At 38.8% G+C, this 19888-nt stretch overlaps 1 protein-coding gene across 1 annotated transcript in view; it reads right to left on the reverse strand.

Annotated features, from left to right (window-relative positions):
- The window catches only part of CD2AP (CD2 associated protein), a 95262-nt gene that overhangs the window by 4147 nt on the left and 71227 nt on the right, over positions 1-19888 (reverse strand). Inside the window, exons 10-16 of the mRNA XM_019538096.1 lie at positions 18542-18578; positions 17919-17981; positions 14286-14445; positions 13350-13492; positions 4381-4496; positions 3325-3414; positions 1216-1400 (exon numbers count right to left, since the gene is read on the reverse strand). Of these exons, the coding sequence (XP_019393641.1) occupies positions 1216-1400; positions 3325-3414; positions 4381-4496; positions 13350-13492; positions 14286-14445; positions 17919-17981; positions 18542-18578 (794 nt within the window). The remainder of the gene's footprint in view (positions 1-1215; positions 1401-3324; positions 3415-4380; positions 4497-13349; positions 13493-14285; positions 14446-17918; positions 17982-18541; positions 18579-19888) is intronic.

Here is a 19888-nt window from a genome sequence, read left to right on the forward strand (position 1 = left end):
CTACTGCTGATATGGAGAAGCACACTTCCCACAGGTAATGAAAAGGGAATGGGGGAGCCATGCCTCTCTATGCCTATAGCTGGAAGTACATGCTGTACCCCAAAAGAATGGCTAACTAAAGTCTTGGGCTCCAAGCAACTGGGTGTACACACTGCTATAATAAAACATATGTTTGAAATTATTTGAATGAGAACACAGTAGCTCCTTGTACCTTGATTATAATACAGTCTTTTATACAGATACAAATTACTTTGCCTTCCAAAGGAAAGGAATGAACATTAGAATGCTTCAGTTTCCACAAATTTCCAGTTCACTGTATAAATCACTTTACTCAGCAGCACATATCAAGCACATGGTCAAAAAAAAAAAACAACCGGTCAGTGTTCTGCAACTAAAAATTGGGGAGGACGTGCCTTTTGGTCAGTCTTCACAGAATCATAGAAATGTAGGGTTGGAAGTGACCTCAAGAGGTCATCTAGTCCAATGTCCTACTGAAGGCTTCCCTGTCAAAACCACACTAGACAAGTGTTGGTCTAAGCTGCTCTTAAAAAAAACAAAAAACTTCCAATGATGGAGAATACACTGTCTCTCTAGGTCATCTGTTTAAAAGGTGAAATGCTGACCCAGAATCAAGTCATCTCAGAATGAATTAGCACTGGGTCCCTCATGTGCCACAGGCAAGAGGTTGCTCCCTTCTGAGCACATTCTGGTCCTGACATGATTTAGACCAAGGGAGGTGGAAGATGGAGGATACTGAGAGCCAACTGAAACTCTACAGTGCTGCATTATCATTAAGTTCTCCTTGGCATTCGAGTATCATCCCACTGACGTTAGGCTTTGCCCAATGGGCTTCTCAACCACAAACATAACTTGCCATATACTGTGCTGGATTCTGACCCTACACCTTTGCAAAAACTCTTAAGCTTTTTCTCAAGCAAACATTACATATTTAACCACTTATGTAATGCTTCCAACAAAGAACAAACACAGAAATAGAAAAGTACAAAAGGGAAAAGAGCTGGAACACAACTGAAACAGTGCTTGTTTTTCAGCAAAAAAAACGGTATGCAGTTGTTATAAAACCCTGCTGGGTTAATTTCAAAAGCAAAATGCATCATGACACTAGTCTAGGAGAGGCTAGAAAAGAGAACTTCTGTAAAACATAGTAGTTAGAAGAAAAAGATGATATGAAACTGAAGGTTAAAGTATATTTACCCATGTTCTTTTTTCAGTGCTTCTATGATACTCATCAACTCACTAATCTGAGCCCTGAGTTCTTCCACAGAATTTTTCCCATCATCAGTTTCTCCTTTAACTTTGATTTCTGCAGCAGCAGAATTGAGTATGAAAGAGTTTGGTCTTGGAGATGAAGATGGAGGTGCTGAAGTCAACACAGATGGCTGAAAGAAATCAGTAAGAAGCGTACATGAATACATTAAATGTTAAGTGACAACAAACTGTATTTTTTCCCCACAAACTATTTTCCACCCAAGTTTTTTTGCTATAAAAACCTGTAAGCAAATGTCCACATCAAAACCCCAGCTATTGTAGTACACACTACACGTGCATAATTCAAGTATTTCACTCTTTAAATTGGTGCAAGAGAAAGAGCCTTCCATTTTACAAGACTGTCTGTGCACCAAATTAAAGAACACCTCGTTGGCCAGCCCCACCAGGTGCTGGAATTCCAGTGTGATCTGGAGACCACCCCCACACAAAATCCTCTATAGAAAAGATCTTCTGCAGCTGCTTCCCCGTCCTTCCTGTGATAGGGCCCAGGCCAGTGCTTGCACTTACAGCATGGGATCCTGGTTTTCTCAGATTTAAAAAAATCCCCAATTTTTTGTTAAAAAAGTAACCCCAAATCCACTTTTTTCCATGATTTAAATGAAACACCACTAATATATACACCTATATATAGTGGTGTTTTATTTTAATCATGGAAAAATGTGGATTTGGGGTTACCTCTTTTTTTTTTTTTTAAACTAAAAATGGGTGGCTGTTTTTTTTAAATCAGAGAAAACCAGGATCCCTGAGCATGACATAGGCTATTCTCTGTGGTCAAGGAATTGGGCTATGTAATCACCCAAGTCCAACTGTGTGAGAGTTTGACTAGTGATGTGGGGGGAGACGGAGGGAGGAGGAGGGCTGGGTAAAGTTCTCTGCAAATGCAGGAGACTGGACCAGGAGGCCCCTTCTAGTCCTATGTCCCTGGGACACGGACATGTAGCCTCCTCATAAGACCCAAGACCTTTCCCTTAAAGGTCATGCACATGCTCCTCATGTCAAGTGGGGAGCATGTGTAACAACTATCAATGACACTAAGTCAGAAGAAACAGGGTTCCCTGAAGGTGTTAGCTTCCACCAGAGGGAAGACCTGATAATTAGAGGAACAATACTTCCATACTAAGGGGGTATCTTCCAGAAAGGAGTCGCAATAAAAACTAGCCTCTGAACCGGGCACAGGTTCCTTTTCTATGCGTCTGCCGGCCCACTAGCCGGAGCTCTAAGAAGGAAGAAGGACAAAACCAACCCAAGGCCTTTCTTTGGTAGAAGGTTAAGTTCAGAGCAACAGGCTGGGTAAAGAGACCAGTGAGAGGCTGTGATGTCACACCCACTCTTCCTGCATCACAAGGCACCCTGATCCAAACATGCCAGCCGCTTGAGGAATTATGCAATTAGAGCTGCCTCACAATACAGGGATTCCCTTATGCGGTACGTTCTTTGGGACAAGGACCATCATTGTGCTGTGTGTTCATACAGTACCTTGTGAAAGGGTGTCTCGATGCACTGGGCTCAGACACTAGCACAATACTAAGATTTCTTTTTGTTGGTTCTCTAGTTAACACACAGCCCTTCATTTGACTGCTGCACTGGCAGTCTAGTCCTTCTGCCATTGTGCTTTTTGGCATCAAGAGTATTTTCCAACTACTTAGAAAACTCGCTCTGGCTTTTTAAAATTAAATTGTAAAGAGTGACTGTGGAAGGGAACTCTGTCAACACTGTACTAAGCAAGTTTCCAGAGAGGTTTCCCCTCTACAGAGCTTTACTGTTCAGCCCTGCTTTTCTACAGCTGCGATTTCAGGTGGCAGAGCAGACATTCAGGTTACTATCTATCTAGCAACTGGAAGTACTGCTTCATGCCAAAGGTAAAACATATCAGTGTCCATCAATGCAGTTTTGTAGCTAAACTTACACTGGGCACTTGTGCCTGAAGGGAAATATCTACAACCTGAATGACTGCATTAATACCCCAGTGTGCACCTAAACTGAATGGCAGCACTAACAGACTGGCATGTCTTTCTAAACATTTTCACTTCATACCTTTTTCATTTCAGATGGCTTAGCCTTGGCACTTTCTTCCTCCTCCTTATGAACCTTCACAACCTTTTCTGTATTCACATTTTGACTTGTCTGGTAAATAAAGTATACATATGAAATAAAGGTGCTTGCAGAACAAAAAAAAAAAAATTACGACATTTGATAATACAAATGATGACCTTCATTTAATTTCTAGATTATTGTTAACCTCCTATCTCCCACCTCTACCAATTTTTTTTTTTAAATAGTAGGCAGTAAAGTTTTCCACTAGGCACTGCAGAAACCGACACCAAGTACAAATGTGTTTAAAAGAAAAGCAGCAGATCAAAGGCTTTCCTGCAAGGTAGCTGATGGAACTGCACAAAAATAAACGGAAAACAAAATATTCCGTGACCAAGTTTTCACTCCATCTTGATCTCATTCTGACCATTGATAAGCTGTGCATCTGAATGGATAATTGATACCAGGCTCACCCACATCCCGCAGTGTGGGCTCCCATCTAGGCCCCATTCCCCCACCTTACAGCTGCTGCTGCCAGGGTCTCCAGGTTCCCCTTCTCTCTTCTGACTTCAGCTTTCAGCCCTGCCCCTTGGGGACAGGGCAGTGGAGCATGGCCCATGGGGCAGAGTCCACAGCTTAGGGTGCCCGGGGTATCGGTGCAATGCAGTACAGCAAAGGTAGGGGAGGAGGCCTGCTATATGGAGCAGCTTGGTGGAGGGATGCCAGTAAACTCATGTTGTGTGACCCCTGGTTGCTCAGACACTGGACAGCTTTGATTTACATTAAACTGTAAGTTCTTTGGGGGAGAGTCCATGTTCTTCTGCACTACAGACACTATTGGAATTGCAATGCATAAACCAGATAACGAGAAATTTCTAAAGCAACACTCATAAAGCGTTACTTCCTTGTCAATATTCTGCATGTATATTGGCACAATAGGTAGTTTCTCATTTCTGTGAGTAAATGCTTTATTTGTATGGCACTGCCCAATGCAATTCTGTTCCCTGGAAATTATCGGCCCTCAATTTATCTTCAAAAGGACACAGTCGATGCACTCACAGAATTACAGCCATTGAAACGAGTAGGGAGCCTCTTGCCAGGCATCTTCGGTCTGCTTGCAGTAGGGTGCGATAGATTATTTGAGGTAGCTATTACATCATCAAAGCTTATGAGATCTAGAAAAGGATACGAAAAGGGACCCCTATTAAATGCACACACTCAGGAAGTATAAACATTTTCTTTTAAAAATCAAATAGGAAACAACTTATTGGAATAATTCTAATTCAAAAAGACTTTCAAATGTACTATGCTCATGCTCAGGCGATGTAAGAAACAACTCTTGCAGACTTTTAAAATCAGTCTGAAAGAATTTTTACACAAGAAACTTGAGAGAATTTTATCCCATTAGCTAATATAATGGCTGGTAAAGGAATTCAGTCCATATTCCCAACAGACTAGTGGTTGGAGTGGTAAAACTGCCTGACAGACTTCTGACCTGAGCGCACAGGAAAAAAAACAGTTAAATCTCTCAAAATGCTTCTGAAGGAAATTTGGAATACGTAATGTTTAGTTATGCAGCTTCAGGTTTGCTTAATTATTTTATGGAGAGTGAATTTTCTAATCTCAATACGTTCTAAACTGAGTATGTGAATCACAATTTTTTGAAGTCTCTAAACAGAAGAGCCAATGCTGCATGATTAAGTCAGTCACTACTAAGAGTCTTAAGAAAACCAATAAAGGTAGTGGTAGATGCACACACTCAAGTTAAATTTGCTTCAATAACAGGTGGGGGAAAATGGATCCTTTTGGTTCTCATCTACAATTTAAGCAGGCTCTTCATACACAACAACTTACCTACAAACAGCCAATTTCCATGAAGTCGATACTAAAAGATTTTATTTACTTTCATATTCAACTACTTGAAATTTCTTGTCATTTCTGAAAAGTCTCCTTATGCTTATGCCTCTACATAAGCAACATCTGAGCAAAAATTTTTCTCTTCTCTTTTGCCCCTTCTACTTTGTCCCTTGAAATAAGTGTTAATTCTACAGAAACTCATTAGGACAAAGCCAGTTAGTCTGAACAAGACACCTTAAGAGTGGTAATGAGTGGAAATAATTAAAACTAAATTTACCGGCTGGGTGATTACAGATTAATAGCTTCAGTGCCTTAAAATCCCCCATGTGTAAAATAGTTCACAATAATTACCAACCTAACTATACTGCGGTGAAGTTTATATGCTTATAAAAAAATACAGACATCACCACTATAAAGATCTAGAGTACTACATGTAATGTATTATGAAAGATGCATAGACACACCTATTCCATTTTTTAAAAAAACCTAAATTTTTATAGTTTAGCCAGGCAAGAACTAATTTCCTTAGAAAGTCAATGCATTTATTACCATTAGTTCTGCTATCTGATAATTCTAGAATGAGAATTGCAAGCATCTATCACTTTTGTAAACATTAATTTCTGTTGGTAAATGAAGGGAAAAAAACCATGGAAGAGAGGTTACGTGGAGAGGATTAAAAGAATGGTGAAAACAGAATAGCAATGTGGCTGATTCACAGAGCAAAGCTCGAGGGGGGACAGGATGACTGTGAAAGAAAAAAGGGGATTTATTTTACTATAGTCATCCAAGTACAATAGTTATTAAGGGAGCATATTCCTAGTGGTTTCTCTAATCTCAGAGCAGAAACTTAGGTTAAAAAAATAAAACTAGTTAGTTATGTATTATTGTAACGAGGAACAAAAGGAAAACAGAAGTATTATTTACATATTCTTCCTCTCTCAGGTAGATGTCCCTGTGTTGAGCTTAATAAGCAGCGCAAGCCCTGCATGCTGTGCAGCAAGTCAGCATATGTTTTGCAAGGGCCTGGCTAGATGGGTTCCTGAATGAGTCTGGGTATGCCACCAAGAAATAAGCCTCGTTTGCATCCAGGTCTGTAAATCAGGGAGCAAAGAGAGCTTAGGGACAGGCTTGAGCACACACCCCAGGAGAGCCTATAATCATGGTAATGGAGCATGTGCACATGTGCAGGAGTAGCTCCAAAGCACCCCAAGCCTAAATTGGGGGCCTGGATATATGTGAGTGGATAGGGTTTATTTGTCAGCGGACTGCTCAGGTGGCACAAACATCCCCAAAGCAGTCGGCTGTGTCGCTAGCAGAAGGGTCCATATGCAGAGGTTTCAGAAGAGCTGGGGGTGGGGGGAAGAGAGAGGGAGCCTGGGAGGGAGGCGTGAATGTAAGGAAGTGCTCGTGGTACATCACGGAGGCAGCGAAATAATGCTAAGAACTGATCTTTTGCTTTAAGAGTGTCAACGCTTTAGGACAGCAGCTGTTACACCTGAGCAAAGTGCTCTGAGCCAACACATTGCTATCACAATAAAAATAATAGGGCACTCACTTCATTGGTTCATTCTTGTGACCTTTTTTTCTTGTTAGTTTTGTACAGGGAGGAGAGTGCAGTTACTTGATACAAGGTGTTTAGTGGTTTTAGTTCTCCACCCCATACACACACCTTTCAATCTAATCCTATCTATGAACACGTGAAATCTAGACCCCACTAAAATCACTGGGAATTTCACATGAACTACACTGGGGTTGGTTTCAGTCATTAATAGTTTATTTATCAAAATCCCTTTTACAGTCACTGTTGGCTTTTGAGACTTTGTCTACCGAAGAGAAGGCTACATTGTGCCAAAAAGTGCTCCAATTATCATGTAATCTTCAGGATGGTGGACTCAAAAATGGATGAAGGTTTTGGCAGCGTTGAAGAGGGATCAGACGGATCAGTTAGCGTTGAATGGACAAAGCAACCCAGTAGATTTCTACTGCAATCTAAATTTGGATCTGAGCATTGTACTGGGACCAGGAGCAGGTTGAAACACACTGTATATGGTGAGTTCTGCTAGTAAACTTCCAAAAGCATCCCGGTTGGGCTTAACATACCATCTCCGTTGGTCTGAAGAACCAGAGCCCAGTATAAGAAAAGCAGGAGGCATGAATGAAGTAGTAGTAACTCGAGCTGCCACAGTTACTAGGGTTCAGCAGCTCAAAACACTAGCTACATCTCAATGACACCACCACGAAAAGATAAACTGAACATTTATGTTCTTAACAGAAATATAGACAGCCTTCTTTTTTCTTGGCCTACTGAGAATAAACATAATGGATCAAAAAAAAGTAAAGAGCATACATTAACAACTCCAGAATATTGAGATTTTTACTATGTCAAAATAAGTTTATGCCTACAATTTAGTATGGGGAATCCCCTTAAATAGAATATTATATTTAACATACTTATAAACGAAACTAGATTATTTTAAGGGTAAACGAACCACTTTTTAAACAAAAAAACAATTTAAACAAGAAGCCAATTAGGCAACTTATGAAGATTTTGTCCAAGATTTAATATACCAAATAATAAAAAATCTGAAAAAAAATTCCCAGTGTGCCTAACAAATTTGAGAATCAAATAATCTGTGTATATTCATGTGTAAACCCATTCAACACAATGTTAAACTGTAATCTGTTGCAAAAAGGTATGTCTGGTGCCTCAACTGGTAGGCTGAAATGATTAAAAATATTTGCTCTCTTCAGGAAAATCCCATTTTTGTTTGTTTTTTTAAAATACATTTGAAGCTAAATTGTTTCTTACTACCCAAGGAAAATCTTCATTCAAAACAAACAAGAAAGGCATTGTAACATGAAAGTAAAAAACAAAACAAAACAAAACAAAAAAAACCTTTAGTATACACAATTGCAAAAGAAAAATTAACTGTGTGCTGCTTACAAGAAAAGGCTACATGCATATATTGGTATGGCATTCAGCGTATGGATTTCCTTATAGAATGTTATCTTACCAAAATGGAGTAGGGTAGGGTAATTTCCTGACACGTAAGAAGGGAAACATGGCAAACAGGATAGGAAACAAAATCTGGAAAGAAAAGTCAAGGAGAGGAATGTCTAGAAAAAAGATTCTGAACAAAAAAAATTTTTTACAAAGCAGGAAAAAGAAACATTTGTAGAAGGAACAGAACTGCTTTCAGTGTTCAGCATAATAGCATTGCCTATGTTAAATGGGTTTCCTGGATTCAAACAGAATCATTGCTTATTTGCAATCCATTATATTTTTTACTCTACCCAAGACAGGTATCATCTATTGCGATTTTGAAATAAATCTTCAACAAGCGATAGGGAACAATCATTGCTTTGGAAATGGTCTAACTTCATCTTCACAAGTGCTGAACATTCAGAGCTACCACTAAGATCAGTATCTCTGAAACAAATCAGATCAAATATAAATCAATTTTATTCTGAAATCCTAAACTGTCAGAAATAAGGCTGGGACTCACAAAATAACTGCAAAGCAGCGAGACTGTACAAAAGTATTAATTATTTTGGTAAAACTTCATTTTTTGTGCATTTGCTTCAGAGAAGCCACCCAGCAAGTTGTTTTTCTCTGGATTATGCGATACGACATCTGACATCAGTACATTGCAACTATGGCCTTACAGCTTTGCTGTGCTGTACTTTGCATTTACCAGGACTCATGACATTTATTATTCACCAGAGTCTGACACAGGTAACTGAAAATGTTTGCAGCTGTAAAGCCTCAGTGTTTGTGGCTTTAAAGGAGTACTTTCCATTCCTGTAGAAGTACACACATACACGCACTCTCCAATCATATGATTTACAATTATTACCATTATGGAATGATTGCATTAAAGCCACAAATGAGTTACGCAAGTTATTACAAGCAAGCACAAATAAAAGCTTTTACATCCCAGTTTACTGCCCCCCCAAAACACTTAAAGAAAACTATTAGGAAAATTTTACAAAAAGTTTGAAAAATATTTAATGGCCTACCCCTCCATCTGTAAAGCCAAATGTAAAGTCAGTATGAGGCCAAACCTATTATATTAGATTAGGCAAAAATTCATCTTTGCAAGTTTTCTTTTTTGCTTTTTGTTTGCTTTTTAAACTAGAAAGGCAAAAAACCACACATTTTAGAGGAGGACAATCATTTTGTGTTAGGGCAATTATTTTTTAAAGAAAGCAATTTTTAAGGTTGCTCAGGGAGTTTAGAATATGGAAGTATTTCCACAGAAAATGATTCCATAGATGGAAAGTAGAAGAATGGGTGTGTGTGTGTGGGGAGGGAGGTGCCTCTAGTTTTAACATGACTAGCACATCTAGAGAGTCTTTAGGGGACTATGCCAGATGTCGAGTTAACCATGCCTATATGCATCTAAAGCTTAGCTGCTTTCCTTAAAATGACCAGTGCATATTCTGTTACAGTTTGAAGTCCTGATCCTGCTATTACCACAGTACAGGCCAAGCCAACCAAGAGATAATTGGCGGACTGAATCTAAGTTCATAGGTTGATGCCATACTACTCCTGTAAGTTGTTTTTTCCAAGAAAGATTGCTGGTGATTGCCAACTCCAGGCAAAATCTTTAATTTTTCTTTTTATGCTACTCTTTTTCAAGATAGGCAATTAACCCCCCTCCTCCCCATTAATAATTTCACCTCCATCCTACAGGTAATCTTGAAAGAGAATTCAAAGTATTAGGGATAAAATAAGCAGTATCAAAAGCTCCCTCCCTTCACTCTACAAAGCTGGAGTTTTCCCACTTTAGCTTAAATAAAACTAACTCAAATACAAAAATGCATAAATCCTTTTCCCCCCCTAAACAGGCTTCGGCAAAATATCGTAAAAGTCAGCAAACTGGGGTTATTTCCGATTTGTCTCAGGATTGGGAATAAATTGTAATTGCGTTTGAGGCAAATATGACGCCATTTGGCTTTTGCAGGTCATAATCAATACCCTGAAATCTACCTAGAATCCACCAGACAGTCAATGCAAATTCTGTAACGCTGGTGCCAGTAGCAATAGATTTAAAAAGTAGTAATAGATTCTGCCGCTTTATTGCAGCTTCTGTAGCATGACAGTATGATCATTTCCACTTCTATGAGCTCTGTAGCAGAAAAGTATGGGCAGTCTGAGCTGCTGACTGCACTCTCCAGCCACCCTGGATAACTGCTCTGAGCGCTTGAGGACTCCTCAAACCCCTAGATTACCTACCTGGCTCTCCCCACTTAGGGAAGGACTCCAGGGAATTCTGAGGCACCTCTTTACAAGTGGGGAAATCACTGCTCCTCACTTAGAGGCTCATCCACAACTGCCAGGAGAGGGTCTCCTGAAGCAGGGGAAGCCCACAATGGTTCTGGCAAGGAGGCACAGGACCCAGAGAATCCCCAGTGCCCCGTGCCTCCCCGTGGGGACCTGCACACGTAGTTCCACCCTTGCATCTCTTGGGACTATCTGGATAAGCAGGGAAAGTCGGGCTGGAGATCCCAGAGGCAGGTCTGAGTGGGCAGAGGAAGCTCCACTCCTAGGATCTCCGGGGGCCAGTTTGGGTAAGTGGGGCCTACACTGCTTGCCCAAACCCACCTCCAGAGATTGCACTGCCCCTTGTCAACTGGCAGGAAAAGGGGTGACACGTAGTGTGACTTTTGAGCAGAACACCTTTTGCCATGTGATGATCTAGCAGAAGGGAACAGTAGAACAGGACCCCAAATAGAAAGCTCAAGAGATGCAAGGTCTACACACCACCAGAGGCTAACAGTCTGCCATCTCCTCCTTAAACAAATCGCCTATCTTCCGGACAGTATCTCAGCCTGCCAGATCTTATCCTTGCCACAATCAATATCATACATGCAGGAAGATGACAAACTGCACCCTCCAGGAAACAGAAGATGAATTCAGTATCTTAGGAATGTGGGGGTCACTACGACCAACACCTCCTCAGTCTGAACAAGGAGCTGAAAAACCTGCTAATATGAGTAATGAACTGAAGTTGAACATGAATGAGTCAGGAGAGTCCAAGGGCAACTATGTATCACTACCTTCTTAAAGCTCAGAGGAACCACATGGGTCATAAAAGATTAACAAAAAAAAAGCATATCCTGACATTATCAACCTCTCCCACAAATCTTTCTTCTAACGTAATAGCTGCTGTCTGTCAATCACTATCCAGTGCCCTGCCCTGTGCCCTCATCGAAACAATGTTGGTGAAATGAGACTAAAACTACACACCAGAATGAATGATCAAAGGAACAAAATTAAAGAGACAGACACACAATCACGTGTATGAGAACACTTTTCAAAGAACAGCCACACGCTTTCTGGCCTCACCATCTTTGTGGTTAAGGGAAATTTTTAGAACACCTTCAAAAAGGCAAGGAACAAACATTCATACGTTGAATAAAGACTGAACACTGATATCGATACTTCATGACATATTACAATCTACCTGAAGTTTGTTATCTGATGACTATACAGGCAGAAAAAAAATGAAAGCACTTTATCACTGGTAGGGGGAGGTTCCTACTTTTTGCAAAAGATATGCAATACCTGCATTGAGCCCTGCTGGATTCTAAGATACAAATCCTGATATGTTCTCAGGCTTTTCTGTATAGAACAGGCTTTGCCAATAAGAAAGCTTAATACGTTAAATGATGTAGCTGTAAGGGTCCAGGAAATACGCCAGAGGCAAGGATTTCAGTGGATGATCTCTTTTATTGGATCAACTGCAAGCATTCCTCTTCAGGTCGGAGGCAGAAGCAGGCATAGTGAAAGATTAAAAAGTTTGCAGGCCTGTGAAACTGCAGAAGAGGAGTTCCCAGGGGCAGCAGACAGGCAAATTACAGAAGAAATGACAGCTTGATTAGAGGACGTCTAGGACCTTTCGAAACAGAAAGAGTTATTACTTGCAGTGTAATGAAAGATTTTCTGGAGTCAGGTAGATTATATGCCACTAAATCAGTATCAGTGTTAAGTCCCTGGGTTTTAGTCCAGCCAAGTTTATGAATTTTTGCTCCCAGGCTCATGTTTGGAAGGTGTTTTGTAAAATTCCTTTGAGCATGCAAGACAGCAGGGTCAGAAAGTGAGCAACTCTTCTGTGATAAAGTGTTCTCCTACATGTGATTGTGTGTCTCTAATTTTGTTCCTGTGATCTTTGTTTTCCTGATGCATACTTTTAGTATTGTTTCAGGCGCACAGTTTCCATGAGAGCATCTGGTACAATGAATGACATCTACACAAGCCTCTCTCAAAGCGTGATATGAGTTTTGAATTCTGATGGAAGGGGAGGAAAGGGTGTTGAAAAGCCATGTTTCAGATGCAGTGGCCCGGGGTGTCACGCATTAGTTTTACACCCAGGGGCCAGTATTAAAAAGTGATGTAAATCGCACATAAAAGAAAAATGTAATATTCTCCAATTAAATGAGAAATGTATACCTGCCCAAAAGATAAAGGGGCTATCACTCAATTTGGTAAAACTGGCAACCTCTGAAAACAATGCACAAACAGGGTGGGATCAGGCATGTTTATTGAGGAAATATTAGTACAGCAACTACATGGGAAGTTTGCATGGTGTCTGCCCAAAATGTGCTTCGCTTTAGTCAGTGGTAAAACTTTTCACTGAAGAGCGGGCGAACTACAAGTAAGTCAGGTTAGGATAAAGAAGGTGTACTTAACAAGATACAGCTCTTTTTCATGACTATAAAATATTCAAATTCACAGTGTAACCTATGTCCCCAAATTTTCAATTGCTATAAAGCATCAAGCTACAAAAGGTGTCAACGAGATCCTGGAATATCAGTAGTGAATACTAAGGATATTAAGTAAAAAACATGTAAATATCATTTTAATTAACCTATATAAGTAGTTATTTTAGATGCAAAGCAGGAAGTGAGCAGATGATAAACAAGTAAGGAAAAAATTAATCTCGTTTAAATAAGTACCGCAGTGTTGTTAGCTTGGTGATGAAAAGTTTTTTAATTGAAAAGGCTAGACAATATAAGCATAATATTTGTACGAGAGAAATTACATGCATGATATATATTCTCTTAATAATTTATTCTGATACTTAGAGGGGTATCCCAATCTAAAAAGAAGAGGATGAGTTGGAAACACTCTCTAGTAGTGTGTTCATTTTTTTTTTTAATCTTACCTGGTTCTTTATAGCTCTTTATTGCAACTGAATCTACCTCTACTGATTTTGGTCTAAGCGGCAATTGTTCAGAATCTAACTTTGGCTTCAGTACTGGCTCAATGTCAGACTTCGGTCGAAGGGAAACCACATCCCCATTAGGTCTGTAATGAGAAAAAGAGGTCCAGTCCAAACACAACATAACATAATAAAACCATGTTGAGGATTACAAGCAAAAAGGGACAATTTTCAGTAGAATACTCTTATTTTTTGAAAACCTAGTTTCAACACTTTTTTCAGATTGCTTTTCAGACTCGGATACATATGAAAAGGTATGAACAAGCTGCCACAAGACAATGTAGGGTGTGATTTTACAGTATGTTAGCTATTCTGCAATAACTATCCAGGGGTACAATCTTACTCTATGGTAACTGTCAAATGCGTTGTACCACCTCCATTGAACAATAACCTATGACACATTTGCTGTGAGAGCAAGAGCCTCATAGGTGCAGTTATCACAGACCAAATGACATGCTGTAAAGTTCATGCCCTAGTTTGGCTTGTGGCAACTAGTTTGTTTGCCCATATCAACATAACTACTTGTATCTTAATATGTTTACTTCTCTTTGATACTCTGGGCCAAAGCACTCTGTATAAACTAATTGAAACCCTCTGCCCAAGGGGTGGGAAAAAGGGTACATCGCAAAACAACGCTGCAGTGCAACACGAGAAAAGGGCATTGAATAGCACCTTTAAATTCTTTCTGCGCTTGAAAGTTATTCGGAGGTAAGTTTTAAAGCTCCCGATCCCTCATAACCTTTTGGTAAAAATTGTCATAATGGACTTTCAATTATATTTATCTTTCTAATTTCACCCTTTCTAACAATAGAGAAAGAAGATAAAGTCAATTAAATCTATTCACTACATGTGCTTAAAAATAAAGGAAAAGATACTGACTTGGACACAGCAGGTGGCAACACTGGTTTATCTGGTCGTTTCGGATGTAAAATCCCTGCTCTCAGTAAGTTATTAGATTTGCCAGGAGGAATAGGTTTCTTGGGTGGTACTTGGGGAGCTACTGGCTTAGAAGGCTTCTGTTCCACAGCTGCTTTGTCATCTGACAAAATAAGGCATCAGGATAATGTTTAACAGACATTTACAGTAATCTCTAATTTCGACTAGCATTTCATCACAAACGGCTCCTTGCGAGCAGCAGGAGACATTCAGAAGACTTTACACTGCATCTCTGAAGCATTAAAGAAATGTCTTCATCAACATTTTTGGTAATAGTGGGTCAAAAGCAACTAATGTGGATCAACAGTACGAAACTCCGTACAAAATAAATTACTGCATTGCAGATGACAGCAGATGCAGTGCCACGTGGAGAGGAGAGTATCCTTTTTACCTCTAGCACCTACTCTATCCAATTATTCCTCATTTCTGCCCTTATGCCTATCTGTATTTTTTCATGTCGTCAGCAAAGTACAGCAGAAGTAAACTCTGGAAGATGGCTTCTGTTTGAATTTAGGCTTAAGTTTTTTGGAATAAGGACCCTAAATTCTCTCTTTCTCTCTCACACACACACACACACACACACACACACGAATGGCACTAGTTGGATACAAACATATGTGTGAAACTTAAAAGGACAACTAAACTTCCACTGCCCGTGTGCTTCAGGTCTGCATACACCAAATGGGCATATGAAGTGGTGACACCATGCCAAGGACAACCCCTCTGGCATACAGCAACAGCAGACAGTGCCCTCCAAGCTCTGCCTCATTTCCAGGTATGGCACACGCTATTCTGCAGCATGCTCAAGAGCATGGCAAAGTGGCATACACATAATTTAAGTGATTTATTGAAGGCCACAAGCAGACAGAATTAAAACTGGGTTCTGAATACCCTAACAGAGAGGCTTCGCAGAACAATAAAATGTTTTTTTTTTTTGGTTTGTATGCAACTAGTTACAGAATCAAGCCCTACATAGCACATTTCAGGAAAGGTGTTCCAGGAGTTGGGGCATTTGCCTCGGGCACAGGAAACAGTGGTTCAATTCAGAGATTTTCTGCATCAGCCTAGACAATTTACTGACTCCCTGACCTCAGTTCTCTATCTGGAGAAAACAGATGACGATGCTACGTCTACGACAGCATTATGAAGATAAACACAGTAAAGATAAACACATTAAAGACCATGAAGAACCTAAGTAAGGTCTCCAAAGAGGGAATTCACTACAAATCCTACTTAGTTTTATTTCCAAAGACTCGTGGTACTACAGTGGAAAGATGCAGTTTGCTAGCATCTCGTCTCCATCACTGCTTTTTTCATACTGAGTGGTAATATTGATATAATAGGACAGTAAACTGTTTAGCCACATGGTGGTGCTAAACAATAATAATTTCTTATGTTATAATTTTTATATAAGGGCAACTAAAAACAAAGTGTTCAAAGTAGTTAGGTGATAATTCTCAATTAACATGATTATCTGATTTTTTTTTACAATCAAATTTGATATATACTCTCTCTCATCAAATAGCTTTAATACTTCATATTGATTTTCTTTATTACAGGCCACCTCAACACAGGATTCAGACGATGTTGTAGGACAGCAGTCTGTGCTCTTACGGTCATTTTGGCATTCTTAATACAAAATGAAAAAAAAATAAAAGCTGGCTAAAAATAACTGCTACATAATGGAAAGGAATACTGATGACATTTACATAGAGCAAAAAATTACCATAGACAAATAATGTCACTAAGTGCCATTTCACAAGTAGGCAAGGTTCTTTGGGTAGATGCGATATCTTTTATTAGACTTATTAAAGTTGTAAAGTTCTTTACAAACTTTTGGGCACAAAAAGTCAGGCAATGGGGACTCATTTCCCCATTTCACTGAAGCGGTGGTGCTTTTAGTCTCTGTTAATCTATTCCCATTCAATTAGGTTGTCTTGGGTCTCTTGTGTTCTTTCGATAATATAGGTTACAGTTCAATACCCGCATTAGCCCAATAATAGAGTTTATTTCATGACAATTTAACATTCCACAGTAAGTGATGTGTAGTACTTACATTTTTTCAGTAACAAAATACTATTTCTATTGAAATAAACAGGCTTTTAAAAGCCAAAAGGCAACCATTATGATGATTTATACTAACCTCTGGCTAAATATAGGCACAGAATTTTACCTATTTCATTCGTTATTAATCAAAGGTATGGCTCTCTGCTTTATTTTTAAAAAGCAGGATTTAAAGTTCCCCAAAATTTTAAAGATGGTCAGTTTAATTTGTTTCCTGGAATATTCCTCTGTAACTACTGGACAATAAATGTTAAAATTAATATTATAGCTATTAACAGATTCAACCTAAAATGATATCACATATTGATTCATGTTTTCTTTAAACAGGCAAAGGATCAAATTCAGCCCTAGTCTCTCTTCTTGCTTCAATTTAGGCAAAGACTCATCTTCCAGAAAGAAAATTAATTTGTTCTGTAATAACACTTTTGTAAGACTTTCATTTAGGCAGGCTTTTAGGAAGTTGGTTAAGTTTCAGGTATTCTTTGGGGTACTGTTCTAATGTTTTATTATTTTACCTGTTTTTACTGTAAGCCACTCTGAGCCTTTTTGGGGAGAACAGCATAAAACAAAAAAAATCAAATAAATAAATACAATAATAGCCAGAAGCAAGATGGCTAACTTTAACACATGTGGAATACTCAAGAATATATTTGTTAAAGTATATTATAAAAACAATGCAAGACAGAAAGAAAACAAAGCATGCTTCCTTCTACACATGCACTTCAAAATCGTTTCCTGACTACATTCAAAAGCCATGTTTTATTATTTGTCCAAAAAGATTATTATTATAAACATGGTCAGGCTGTTATGCTATTAGCATTTCTTCTTTCAAGCTACTTTCAGGAAGTAGATTTAAAGGAACCTGAGACTTTGCCATTTCTATCCGTCATGGTAAGCAACTTAACTATGAGCTGTTCTTTCCTTATTTATGTGTGCAAAGCTAAGCCTTTTACAAGCATATTACATTTGGTTTGGACTATTAAATATTGTTTGAAATGTCAAGTTAATAAGTGAACACAATTTTCAGTAGTTAAATGCAAGTTAAATTTGGTCAGAGTTTAAAAGGGAGAGGGGACTGAATTGATTAGACATTCATAAATAGTAAAACTTTATTTCTAGAAGTCTAGAATTCATAATAGCCCCTCTACAAATTAATAATGCCAGAACATTGTTGTAAGAGTACCATTTGTATAGTTGCAGAAGAAATGGTACGAATCCATTCACATTTTTGATTGAAACATTCTGTGTAAGATTACCTGAAATTTTCATGAAGTTTATTTAAATATACAAATATTACGGTTCATAATTACATAATTCATACTTTTTATAAAATTGCATTGAACCAAGTGGATACTGCAACTATAAAAAATTGTTACAGATACTCATATTCCCAAGCTTACAAAATGTCTTAGACATATCCAAGGTTCAGAGAAAACACAGGGGAAACTAAATATTATATCATTTATTTAAACAACTTCTGTTTAATTTTGCAACAAAGAAAACTAGTCTTACCTTTTTCTTCAGACCTATGAGAAATGAATTTTCTCTCTCCAGTTGGAAGGTCAGGCTTTGGAGCTGGAAAAAAAAACAAACCCAAGAGACATTTTTATAAACAGGTATAATTATCTTAGTCATTCTCTAAAAATATACAATTATCTGTATATATATGATCGTTTCCATCCAAGAAACTCAGTTAAGTCTATAAGCATTTATTTAAAATCAGAAAAATGTAGGTAAGTATTACAATATTTCTAAATTAGGATAGGAATGAGGTTTAGTCAACTGTGAGCTGAACAAGAGAAACAGTAGGATATGGAATGTGTTATTAGTTACTGTTCATTTAAAGTGGTTGTATTAGTCATAAATGCAAAGCTATATTTTAGTTTGGAAAGTAGATTCAAAAACTCATGCCAATAAAACCTTTTTTAAACAGCACAACATTCTGAATGCACAGTATCCATCACCCATGTTTATGTAGGTGCAGTAAAATTAGAATACACTCCTTTTTAAAAAAAAGTGTGCAAACACATTACTTCCCAGTTTTCCATGTCTGTGAGAAACTTCTACAATAGTCCATCATACTGGGTTTTATGCTTTAAGTTTGTACTTTTATAATGACAAAGCTTTTATATTACCTGGGCCTTTAACAGGAGGTGGTGGTTTCTTTGGCTTCTGCAAAAAAAGATGAAAAATAGTAGCATCTTTTACAGAAAGAGATTGCTATCTGCTTACACACAGGCAAACAGTACTTAACTCACAGGACACCTATAGACGTGCAGCGAGGCTGCTCTGATCCACTGTATTTACAGCGCATCAGAGCAGACGTGATTCATCGAGTCTGCGGGAGCGTGGTAATTACCATGCTCCAGCATCTCGTGCATTAGCAACCCTGTGCTGAAGAGCTTCAAGGAGCTTTAGTTAGTGTCCCTGCCACCATCTTCTCAGCGTGGGGATGCTGATACACAAGACATGAGGCACTTTAATTAGACCGGCTCTTGGAGCCTCTCTGTAATTAAAATGCCCACCCTCTCCCTCCTTCTGGAGCACGTGTATAAAACGCCCATACATTGCACTTTTCACCTCAAAAGTGGCTGACGAAGGAGGTCAGCATAAATAATTCTAATCTGCAGATGAAAAAAATGAGGAAGAGAAGCCCCAAAGCTATTTTCTTATCATACTCATTTAATATTGACAATAAGTATAAAACACCATCTATACTATAACCAGGCAAGATGAGAAAGGACTATTAGATCAAATATTACCAGAATTTTTTTTTTTGTAAAATTAAAAGAAATAGGTTTCCTTCTACAATTTCAGCTTTAACTCATGAATGACCCTATGGTTTTTAAAAAAAAAAAAAAAACCCTCAAAGCGTGAGAACTCAAAACTGAACCATCTTATCTGCTTACATTCAAGGAAAGAAAAAAGAACAGATTAAATCAAGAAGCCTAAATACTTTGAATTCAGAGGGTTAAAATATTTTATTTAAGTAAACTGAAGTATAGCCTCTTGCATAATTTCTCTACCACCATGGCTACATTATCTGAAAGAAACAAAATTTAATAGGGGAGATGGTGTCGTAGCTAACTGGTCACTTTCAGAATTCAACATCGACTTACAGAATAGGCTCGGTAGTTCTACGCTGGTTAGCGCTACAGATGAAAGGGACTCGGAGGTCATAACTGACCACAAGATGAACGTGAGCCTTAGTGTGATGCTGCAGCTAGTAAAGCGAGCAAAACACTGGCCTGCATCCACAGATGCTTCTCGAGTAAATCCTGGGACGTCATTCTCCCGCTGTACTTGGCTTTGGTGAGACCGCAGCTGGAGTAGTGTGTCCAGTTTTGGGCTCCACAATTCAAAAAGGATGTGGAGAAGCTTGAGAGGGTGCAGAGGAGAGCCACGCGCATGATCAGAGGTCAGGAAAACAGACCTTATGACAACAGGCTGAGAGCCATGGGGCTCTTTAGCCTGGAAAAGCG

The sequence above is a fragment of the Crocodylus porosus genome, unplaced genomic scaffold (assembly GCF_001723895.1).
Source record: "Crocodylus porosus isolate Cpor-Errol unplaced genomic scaffold, CroPor_comp1, whole genome shotgun sequence".
Taxonomy (NCBI): Eukaryota; Metazoa; Chordata; order Crocodylia; family Crocodylidae; genus Crocodylus; species Crocodylus porosus.